Raw genomic sequence first — 12,153 nt, forward strand, 5'->3', positions numbered from 1 at the left:
CACAACATTTCTCTTTGCGGGATTTGGAGAGAGATTTTAATATAGTCTTTAACTTCTGTAGTTGAATGAAACTAAAGAAAGATCCATAAGCCAGAGGGATGATGCCCAACAGGACTAGCCTCAGAAGTTCTGGATTTATCATCTTAAACAAGGAAGTGCTCAGAAGGCATTTGGGAGTTAGAAAGCAAGAAGGAGTTTCAGCTTTGTAAATATATTAATTTGTAGAGATTCTCAGACAATTTCTGATGGGAAGTTTCAACACCATGGATAATGTGGTTGTGCAACTGCAGTTCTGATGACATTAAATTGCTATCTTCGGTGATGGACAGTGGCAGGATTCACGCATACCGTGTTACTTTGGTCTCGATGTATACATCATTTCGTGTCCGTGGTTCTTAGGGTTAATTAATTATTATATTGTACACAGTTCTTGACATAATGGCTGTGTAGAAAGTTTTCAGCTTTATGTACAATCTAGCACTACAATTCCAATGTAATTTTTAGCTTATGCACTTATGGTCATTAATGGAGTACTTATGTTCTGAAATAGGGCTGCTTCACATTTGCTTGAACTCCTATGGAAATCGCCATGTCAACTTCAGAGTATTCCTTCTACAACACTATCTTACTATTTCCAAACAACTCTGGAAAGGCAGCTTATAAACTTAAGACAGGATTTTCATTTGAGAGATAATTTGAAGGATACTTTTGTAATTTCCTATCATTTCTGAGAGGTTGCACCGTACACTAACAATTTCTTACTGAAGTTCCATCAGTGAAATAGGGATCTATTGATCAATAGATCTGAATCAATCTGAATTGTTCTTTGATTACAACTAGTTCATCAGAGCTAGTAGTCTGGAAATGTAAAGAATGGACATAATAACTAGCAGCCAGGTACTCAGTCTGCTCACACTACTGTAAGACTCATCAGGACACTCAGACAAAATGTGGAGGCCAGTTCAGTAGCTCAAGCAAACATCCATTTGTTCATACAGGGTGAGATGCTAAGTGCTGATTCAGAAGTAAGTCATCAAGCTAAGACTATTATTTTTCCACAGTGTGGTTTAAGCCCAGCTGGTACCTCAGCACCATGCAGCCGCTCGCTCACACCCCCTGGCCAACTTCCCCACTCCGGGTGGGATGGGGAGGAGAATTGAAAGAATGTAAACCCCATTGGTTGAGATAAGAACAGTCCAATACATAAAGTACAATACAAAAGTACTACCAATAATAATAACGATAAGGGAAATAACAGAAGGAGAGAATATAAAACCAAAAGGGGAAAGGAAAAAACCCTCAATAAACAGCAGTGACGCACAATACAATTGCTCACCACCTGCTGCCCGATACCCAGCCCAACCCAAGCAGGGATCTGTCCTTCTGGGCATGATGTGCTGTGGTACGAAATATCCCTTTGGCTACTTGGAGTTAGGTGTCCTGTCTCTGCTTCTTCCAGTCTTCTTGTGCCCCTCCTCACCGGCTCAGCATGAGAGACTGAAAAGTCCTTGATCAGAGTAAATGCTACTTAGCAACAACTAAAACATCAGTGTATTATCAGCATTGTTGTCAGACTAAAGCCAAAACACAGCACTGCATCAGCTAACAGGAAGGAGAAAATTTACTGTTACAGCTGAAACCAGGACACCTGATTTTATTCATACTGCTGCAATTCATATGGTATCAAACAACAATTCTTTAACTAGTCTTCCAACATACAGCACAGCCTGGTACACTGATTTTTACCAGTTTTGTTCATGTTACACACACTTTAAAAACGCTGAGACTGTATATGAAAACAATAGGACTTCAAAACCCACACCACTTCTCTAAGAAGCTGGTTTCAAATGTTAATTTATCCATGCCACTAAAGATTTCAGATTCCCTCTGCAGTTTGAATTTCTCTGGTATTAACACCTATTTTTTTCCTGCTTGCTGAATCATTCTTTTTAGTGTCTGATTTTTCCACTCCTTGGATAAAATGTTTTCATCATATTTTGTTTTCATCATATTTGGCAAAGAGATTCAGCTTTTTCCTTCTTATTTTTCCAAATTAGGATTATTTTTCCTGTATTCTTCCCACTAATTCTGAATCATATATATAAACAAAAAAGAATAAAATAACAACAGCTACTAATGCTGCAAAAAGTATTTTAGCATCAGTCTCATTTATGCAGTATACTGGAGCAATTGTTGCTTTGTGGACCTATTTAACTACACACAAGTAAAAAAAAAAAAAAAGACTGAAAAAACTGGCTTTGCTACTGCTTTCCATGAAAAAACTCTTATCTAGTTGTTTGGTCTCTTTAGCACTTAACACTTCAACCTTCCAGATCTTCATGGGATATTTGTCAGATGTGGATGGATTTCTTATCTTGTGAATAAACTAACTTTTGTCATTACTAATCTCTGAAATTACTTCCAAACACAAAAAAGTGTGCCGAATAAATAACTTTAAGTAAGGTATACCAATGCAATAGGGGACTGGATTCCATCCTGTTGCTGTACATCGTGCATCTGCTCTTTCACCATATCTGTATCCTTTGTCACAGGCAAACTGTAGCTGTTCATTTTCCTTGTAAGATGCCTTTGGAGATCGTACATATCCATGCGGAAATTTTGGCACATCACAGGCAATTTCTGAAGTTGAGAAAGACAATATCCATATATCTTTGTTTGGTTTTATTTAATAAGAATAAATCCCTACAGGAATAAACCAGGTTTGTTTGGTTTGTTGTTTTTTTTTTTTTCTTTTTTTCATTTAACTTCAAAAAACCATTTGTGTTTGGAAACTGTTTGAATCTTATTTGAAAACCCTTCAGTGACCTGATTGTGGGTGCTGGGTAGAAAGTGTGGCACAGCACAGCATCAATAGCAAATTGGTTCGTGAACCAGATTTCAAGGCTTTGCTTTGGATTTTAATGGATCTCAGAATCAATGCATATGACAGGGGACATTCTGAACTAAGTAAATAGGCTGCTGAAATTTAGGAATTTCAATTTTTCAGATCATTTCATTTCCTTGTAATTTCCAGAAAATCTAAAGCTCTCTCATAGCCAGTTGACGATCGGTTAAATCATGGCATTAACACAAAAAAAAGAATTAAAAAAGAATTATTCTGCAAAAGTTACTAGCAACTGTGTTTATTCCCACTTTATGCTATTCAAATTCTAATAAACGGGAGTTTCAAAGCAGCAAAATGAAGCACTGAAAGTGTGAACAAACCATACATGTATCTGACACCCTGACATATGTACTCTGCTCTTGTAAACACACACTTCCCTATTAGATAACATATAAAGAGTCTAAGAAACTTGATGGACTGAATATTTAAGTCTTTATTACCATTAGCTTCCTAGGATTCATTCTTAAATATTGACAATCCAATCTCACACAACCTAGAGTCTAGAGAAGAGAGCTTGAGGAGGAGGGAGGATCTTATTTACATGTGTTAATTCCTGCCTGTGGTGGGGCAGGCAGAAGTAAAGATGATGAAGTAACTGGCACCCAGTGACAAGAAGAGAAGCAGTGGGCAGAAATTACAGTACAGGAAATGCTACTTAAATGTAAGAAAAACCAGTTTTACTTAACAGTGGTTAACCCAGAGAGGCTGTGGAGTCTCCATCCTTGGACATGTTCTAAAGCGGACTGGACATGGTCTTGAGCCACTTGCCCTAGCTAATTGCCTTGAGGGACCCCTGCTTCCAACCTGCCGTATTCTGTGATTCTGTGGTTCCGTACAAACTAAACATGAGTTAACCTTCTAACTTCCCAAAAGGGGTTAGTCTGAAGGAAAACAAAATACGTCATGATTTCTTTGCATTTTATATGGGTGAATGAAAACCATACTCACTTTTTAAACTTGGTTCACATAGATTCAAATTGTTCGTAATTACTTTGGTTAAATCAACACTGAAATGATTGACTCTTATGTAGACATACCAAAGCTATTTTCAAAGAACCTGCAGCCTGGCAAAACATACAGCTTGTAGTGAAAATGCGGAACAAACAGATGGTCCACTATGAATATATTAGCATCCAATATTCTCTAATTTCTCTTTCTTATCCTGCTTCTACTGCACATATGCAATGGAGATTGTTTACAGCCAAGCAAGGCTTAATTGCTGTAAAATAAAGTGAAAGCTTTGTAGTTTCCCATATAGTAACCAATCCTTACAAATCTGTGAGAACCAAGTTTCTTCATTACCGATAATAGTGTCTTATTTACCTTGGCACTGAGGCACATCACTATTCCATTTTCCATTAGAAGAGCAAATGATTTCTTTAGATCCAACAAGCCTGTATTTTGCATTACATTCAAATTTTACAACCTGGCCAAAGGAATGTTCTTGACCGAGCTCAAATGCACCAGTCGTAATTATTCTTCCATTTTCTGGTGCGTGTACGGGTAAACACTTTGCCACTGGAAAATAAAGCGAAACAAAAGGAAAAAGCCCAGCCATTTTGAGGCCTATTCTATAAAATAAATTGTCAGACAAAAAACTTAAAATACAGAAAACTCACTGTAATTTCCTTACACATTTTAGAAGTATACACTCTCGTTATGTATTCAGATACTATTTGCAACAGATACAGTACAAAACCCTAAGGAAAAACACAGACTAACATAGGAGGAAGCTTGCAGACTGGATCTCATCAATCCTCTTCTCTGCCCTCGAAGGTTATAGACAGAGCACCCAATGAACTAGGTGACCTCCTAAGGTTTTATGCAATCTAAATTGTCCTATGAGCCTATGAATTCTATGGATGGTTAGATAAGCCTTGACTGACATGTAGGGCCATTAAACTTTGTCAAAATAGGTTACTTTACCAGAACAATTATATTACCAGAACAATTATATATTATCAGAACATTATATTACCAAAGTAAATAAACACAGTATCAGCCATGAACTCAGACCTCTTATTATCTCCTAATTTTGTGACTGCAGAAAGAGTTAACATGTCATTAGATATTTCTTAGTAAGGGGGAAATGTCTATCAAATCTCATTCTTAAATGCTCACAAGGATATCACTGAGCAAGTGGCTGGTTTTTGTCTACCACAGCTTCCACTTTGTGACAGCATTCACCATCTTACAAGTCTATGAGCCTTTTCTGTGAGCTCACATTTTATCTTCCACTCTCATCACAATTAGGACATTATACAAATTCCTCAATCATGAAAGAAAAATCTTATGAGGACTTTGAAATTGCAGTTTCTTGGCGACAGGTGACAAAAAATGTTGGAAATCATTGCTCTGCACCGCACAGACAGAGACCCGCATGCCTAAAACTGAGGAGATTCAAAATCCACTAAACTAAATGTGGAGTATCTGAGACCAAGGAAATGTCAAAACACAGACTATCAGTTCTTACTGAAGTTCTTCCACCGTATGCTAATAGGGAGAACTTACGATAAAATCCTAATGGTGAGGATATTCGCAGAGGTGGAGGGAAAAGGTAGCTAAAAACACACATCCTTTCACATACATCCAAAATGCCTCATCCCAATTGTCTTTTGTAACCATGTTCTGCAGGCATCAGGGCCTTCAGATGAGGCAGAGCTTTAAGGCAGTCTGGGGTGACAAGAGTCTATTTTGTGAATGCTTTTCAACAAAAGCTCGAGTGGTTATTGGACTAAAATGGCTAAGCAGTAATTGCTGTACAACTTGAATTTAAACATACATGAATTAATACTAGTACAGAGATCACAGACTAGCTCTAGACAGTATCAGACAGATAAAAAGACAGCTTGCTAAAGAACTAAATATCAAACTTCATTTACCTTCACAGTGAGGGATGTCATTGCTCCATCCATCTGCCTGACACTCACGGTAATTTCTCTGGCTGAGCATCCAGTATCTTACCGAATAAAAAGTAAACAATGCTAAAATACAGTCTCATTATGTGACAGGAACAGCAATGCTGCTGGTTTTGAAGCAAAGGATGTACGTTTCACATGCTCTAGCACAGATTAACCAAAACTGAGAAGTTTTTCAGCTAGCACCTTCCCTATTTTCCTTATTTTAATTGCTTATGGCAAAAAAGTAATAATAAAAAAATAATATGGAAGTAGGAAGTAATCAGTGAGATGGCTCCTTCATTACAGAGTTAGCAAGCTTTGGCTACAGAATAAATAACCTAGGGATAATTTACTTGATCAATGGCAAGCAGAGTAAAATTCCTGTTGTTTGTGCTCTAGTATGACTGAAAGCCATGTGATAGCACCAAAATAGGATTTAATCCAAACCATATGTATCTCATGCTTTGATAAGCTAGTACCATCTTAGGTTTGAGGGCAACATGGCCACAATACTGTGGCTTCTGCCTTGTCTGAGCTGTACTTAGAGGAATCACTTTTAGTCCAAATGGTCAGTAAAGAACGGTCTGAAATTATGGGATTAAGGAGACTATTGATTTTGGAATTTTTTGTGTTGAATTCTGACTAGATTCCAGAAATGCAAAGACTACAAAAGCAAGGTTAAACTGCCATAGCTGGTTTACATTTCAAGAATAAAAAATCCAGTCCCGGGCATCCTTAACTAAGCACTATACTATGTATTTGCCTTACTGCAGTTTTCATTGGAGAAGATGAGTAAAGGAGGAAGACAGAACTTCTTCCAAGCAGTCAGTGAAGACATTAGTGAGTCTACAGAAATGTTTTCCTTCAAACATGTTTTACAATGCATTCTTCTTCAAAATAGAAAGAAAAATAAAATCATTTAAGCAGAACTGATAAGCTGTGGTTCTAAATATGAGACTAATGTCTTTGCTAACATAACTGCATCATGACTGCCTACTGAAAGCACTGCTTCCAGCACACAAAGCTGCATTTCCATCTGAACTGGCTGGCTGGTGCAGACATGAGGCAGCCTTATGGAGAGATCACTATTTTTGTTTTCTACTCAGACAGCCATGATTTCAAGTTAGCTACAGCCTTACATACTTTAAACACTTTGGGTGACAGCTTCAGGTGCATGAGATCAGTTACTCCAATAGCACCAGACATGAGAATGAGTTTTATTTAGCATCACCATAATTGCAGAAATTTAAGCAATAATCAAGCATTAATATTAAGTTGCAGCTGCCTTACAGAAAACAATTCTATAGCTGACACTATAATTAACATCTTAGGTTAACTCCCATATATTAAGTTAAATCAGTATTACCCATCATTACATCTGTACTCCACTCTGGCACCAAATACAAATTCACTTCCACTGGTAAGTTCAAAGGAACCAAACTCAATATCTCCAGGATGTCCACATGGCTTATCTGGTAAGAAAACCAAAGCAAACCAAAACCAACAATAATGACAACAACAAGCAAACAGAGGCAGCCGCAGAAAAAAAATTACTTACACCATATGTAGGAATGCGAAAGTGTGAAATACAGCACTTTCCTAGTAATTACTGTTGAGTATGAGCCTTTCAAACATCAAGGAAGAGGTGTTCGCATAGATTCTAACCCTGCTCCAGTGTGATTCAGAGAAAAAGGACAACCTCATGATCAATGTCTCTGTCTAGTGTGGTTTATCTTGAAAGGGGAACGTGATCACTTAATCTGTGGCACACCATCCTTTTTCCCCTTCCACCTGCACGTTGCCAGTGTCAGTATCTATTCACTCGGTGGCGGTATTTACTAAAAAGTATTACTAAAAGCAACCCCAAATTTAGTATAATTTGAAAGATCCTTGTTCAATGACTGGTTATACAATCACATACAAAACTGAGAAGACCTAAAAGAAACTAAGTAACAACTTCATGAATTTATTTTTACTCATGATTCGTATCTACCTCTATTTGAATGACAGCTGGGACTTAAATTTATATTATCAACCCAAACACTATAGTCTACTAGAACACATTCGGTATGTCAGATATGCAAGAAAACCCCCTCATGTGTCTAAAACTTCTTAGTGTGTAAAACTAACTTATTACAGGAAAGAAGTATCTGCTGACTAACAATAATAAACTTTTCTTCACCACTGAATTCTGTATGAGGGTGTGAGATAACACAGTATATCAGAGGTAATAAATAGCAGCTATCTTACTAATGATGAATTTTTTCTTCACAGATTAGAAGAAAAGGCAGGGAAAAATAATTTCAAGCTCAAGAAATCATATCTTTCACAGAACTACTTGAATAAACTGTAAAGAAGGCAATGCTGGCTCTTGACTTGCATTCAGAAGCTAGGTGAGTGCTTTATTCTGCTTAGACTGTAAATTTCATCTGCATTAGACCTTTACAGAAATTTTGGAAGCAAGCCCCTAGTAACGTCATAACCCAACCTAATGACAACATAAATCTGTAAAGAAAGAAAATGATAGTCCTTTGACCTGAAGAAAAGGAATTTCCAAAAATGTTTCCTTATGCATACCTACTTTTTCAGATGAGATTTTAAAGGATGCTGAAATAAGTTAGTTACAGCCAAGGATACAATGGCAATTTCATATTGACATCACTGGCAAGGAATGTGAAATGTCAAGTCAAATGGTTGCACGTATTTTGCATAAATACTGACTTCTGCATTCTGTCTCTGGGGGGAGTTGCTTCCATTCTCCATCATCACACTCAAATACAATTCGTCCAAGTTTTATATATCCAGGCCGACATCTGTACGTTACTTTAGTACCATGTGGATATGGAGGCTTGTCCCATATTTCAGTAGGCACTTCTTTAATCCTCCTGGGTGGAGGTTCATTGCAAGCTAAAAATTGTAAACAAAAAACATTGGTGACTGAAGCACATGCTACAATCACCGAAATAATTTTACAACAGAAAATGTAGCAAGAAATCCTGGGAACATTTGTGATCAAATGAGCACGTTTTCTACTCAATCTCACAAAACAAGAAACTGCCAAGAATGCATATATTGTAGGAATACGAAGACACATTTAGAAGGACATAAGAATAGCCAAGCAAGTACCAAGAAACCACATGGGAAAGTCACCATTCATAAAACAGATTTTCATTACAAAGACCAAGATGAGATTACTACCCTGGTTCTAACCACAGACATCCTTTACGCTTCCACCCACAGGAGTCCCTCTGCCTGTCCTTCTGTTGCCACAGGGAACAATTCTGTGCACTCTGTAGATTCCTTTCAAGCTTCTATTTTCTTCTGCAGCCACCACCATCCTTACTGACATTAACTTCATGCGTCATTTGGTCAAGCTCTGCCAAAGTCCCCCGTCAGCTTTACATGCCTCAGTTTTCTTTCTAAGCTGAGACCACCTGATATTCCAAAACTTATTTCCTCCTGTCCATGAGTTACTTAATGCAAGATGTGATTAATTCTGGGTATTCACTTTGACCTTCATTAGCTTCAAAACATTTTGACTCCGTTTGGGAGGGGGATGTTGTTGTCTGATATTTTTCATTAGTCCAATACTATACAGTCCTTCCCCAAAAGCTCTTTCCTGGGACTTCTTCAGTGTTCATGAAATGTACAGCTAAGCCCATATGAGTTACAAGAAAGAAGCCTGAATTAATTTTATTAAGAAGTTCCTCAACAGCCTGAAGATTAGAAAAAAAAAACAAACTAAGGGGGAAAGAAACAAATGTTGGGAAGCTGTTAATGAAAGACTAAATGATCTTTGGTAAGAAACATCACTTTATTGTTTTAACAGCTGACCTAATTTCAGTGACTAACTCTCTGTGCTTGAGTGACTGAAATGCACTTATTTTAACAACTGAAGCTTTACCCAGAATAATAGAGTCTGGACAGTCTAGTGAATCAGATGTGGTGAAGTTTGTTTTACCTCTGAACATGAAAGATGAGAATTCATCAAGCATAAGTGCAAGAACCTCTGAGAAATGCAGCCCTGGAATACATATAGCCACTATATAGAAAATAAATATCAACCAGGGAATGAAATTTCTTAGTGAGTAAATTCATTACCCAGTAGAGGGCTGGCACAAAAGTCCTATCACCAGTCTGGTTGTAAAGCCAGAGTCTGAGAAAGCAGCAATACTCTCACTGAAGCTTTCCTACGGATTGTTTGGATGCTGCCTCAAAGTGGGACTACAGAAAAAATATTGAGGATCTATCCTCATGCAAGGGATGTGTAGTTATGGCCTGCTGACCTAAACTGTGGAAATCACAACCAGATTAAGGAGCTGTGATTTCTAATACAACACGAGGAGATTAAAGAGTTATTCTTCCACATCAAAGTGTGGATGTGGATTTTACTTTAGTCGTGCAAAGACACTCCTTTGAACACCCGCTGCTGTTATTTCAGCCAGTGAAACACCTACCAAATTAGAGGCATATTTTTAGAAAATTGTTTAAAGATCAAGAAAAAAAAAAAGCTTCAGAATTTTAAGTGTTCTGCAGTTACGGCCTTTTGGGAAAATATAGAGTGCTAATTGTGAGATCCAATGACTTTATTTTGGCTGTCTTAAGTAGCCAGAAGAAGCAGACAAGCTTTGATGATACTGCTGAGGTGTTAACGGAACAGTATGCTCGCACATTCACGTTCTTTCAAACTACTTTGATAACTACGCTCACTCCTCAGGATTACATCTAAGTACAAATTACTGCTTCTGTCCACTAGAGGGTACTGCTATACTATCGAAAACGGCAGTAGGGAGCCCTGCCCTAGCGAGGTTAAGACTTGCTCACCTTCTAACAACGTTTCTGCAAAATGCAGGAATGAGTGAACTGGACTACTACTCTAGCTAGTTCTGCCTTTCAAATGTGTTAAAAATGCTTAGTTTACTTAAAAACCAAAACAAAACAGAAAACCAAAACCAAACAAAAACCCTAAGTTTTTTGCAATACTGAGAAAGGAAGTTTTCTAATTCTACGTATTTTTCACCAGAACTCGTTACAATTTGTGCTTTCAGCTTGCAAGCTGAAAAAGCACACTCTTATGTGATTTAAAAATGAAGCTATGTAGGACCAGAAGAGCTTCTCCGCTCTGTTCTTCACTTCTGAGTTTTACCATATTTTCATTATCTGTTGTGCAGAATGGTGCCTTCTAACTCCTTTTTCACATAGGAAAAAAAGAAAAAAAGGTGTGAAAAGTAATCGCCTTAGTCTCTTCATCATTACTAAGACATGCTTCTTTCTGGGTTTTATTTCAACTCTCTGATTGCTCCTTACCACTCCTGCCCTGGTGTCAAACCATATCAAACCATGTTACCATCAGGCGTTACAGTGTGTACATAGATTTCTGACTACAGCCAATTACTCTATTTTTAATGCAGTTTCTAAGTAGCTTGAAAAGGAAATATCTGCTGACAGGATGTACTTCTAAACTGTATTAATTACATCACGCACTTTGCCATGTGTACTCACCAAAACTTGTATTTTTATATTAGAAAGCATGCGCCAAATGCATACCTTCAAATCCTTTAGTGAGAGACCAGGAGAGCTGGAATTAATCATTTAGAATCACAGAATCATAGAATAGTTAGGGTTGGAAAGGACCTCAAGATCATTTAGTTCCAACCCCCCTGCCATGGGCAGGGACACCTCACACTAAACCATCCCACCCAAGGCTTTGTCCAGCCTGGTCTTGAACACTGCCAGGGATGGAGCACTCACAACCTCCCTGGGCAACCGATTCCAGTGCCTCACCACCCTAACAGGAAAGAACTTTTACTATTAATATGTGACTTGAACCCAGTTAGAAATAGCTATAGCTCAAGCTGCTTTCTTGCTGCCATTATGCTGGTAGCAAGTTCCATAACATCACGCACAAACTATGAATTCAGGTAGAAGTATTTTTCAACTCTTATGCAAAAACCCAGCTCTTGAACAACTCACACAGACATTCAACATAACACTTGAACTAAGAACCCCGGTAAATACTTGTCTTGGATAAATCAAATATTGCTACATTCACATTCCTTTGCAATCTCTCTGATCTAAAGGAAGCACTGTGAAAAGGAAGTGCAAATTCAGGCAAACTTTCATTTCAAATTTCAGAACTTTTCTGGACATTTTTCCAAAGAAATTAGACCTTGTTAGTTGCTTTGGAACAGTATTTATTATAAGTATACATAAAAAACATGATACATTTCAGTAATGTCCTGATTTTTCAGTTTTTCAAAGTAAAATGAATCAGATTGTTTTGATTAATAAGGCCTTCATCAACCTCACCTAAAATTAAAACCAACCTGAACCAAGCAAAGACACGCT

At 37.6% G+C, this 12,153-nt stretch overlaps 1 protein-coding gene across 5 annotated transcripts in view; it reads right to left on the reverse strand.

Annotated features, from left to right (window-relative positions):
* The window catches only part of CFH (complement factor H), a 31,019-nt gene that overhangs the window by 17,981 nt on the left and 885 nt on the right, over positions 1-12,153 (reverse strand). The window contains exons 2-6 of one of the 5 annotated variants that reach the window (XM_065675319.1): positions 8,527-8,712; positions 7,172-7,277; positions 5,788-5,864; positions 4,229-4,423; positions 2,470-2,640 (exon numbers count right to left, since the gene is read on the reverse strand). The exons of 1 other annotated variant lie outside the window; for it this stretch is intronic. In XM_065675319.1, the coding sequence (XP_065531391.1) occupies positions 2,470-2,640; positions 4,229-4,423; positions 5,788-5,864; positions 7,172-7,277; positions 8,527-8,712 (735 nt within the window). The remainder of the gene's footprint in view (positions 1-2,469; positions 2,641-4,228; positions 4,424-5,787; positions 5,865-7,171; positions 7,278-8,526; positions 8,713-12,153) is intronic. 3 more of the 5 variants (XM_065675321.1, XM_065675323.1, XM_065675322.1) reach the window with 3 other exon arrangements.

The sequence above is a fragment of the Lathamus discolor genome, chromosome 3 (assembly GCF_037157495.1).
Source record: "Lathamus discolor isolate bLatDis1 chromosome 3, bLatDis1.hap1, whole genome shotgun sequence".
NCBI classification, from domain to species: Eukaryota; Metazoa; Chordata; class Aves; order Psittaciformes; family Psittacidae; genus Lathamus; species Lathamus discolor.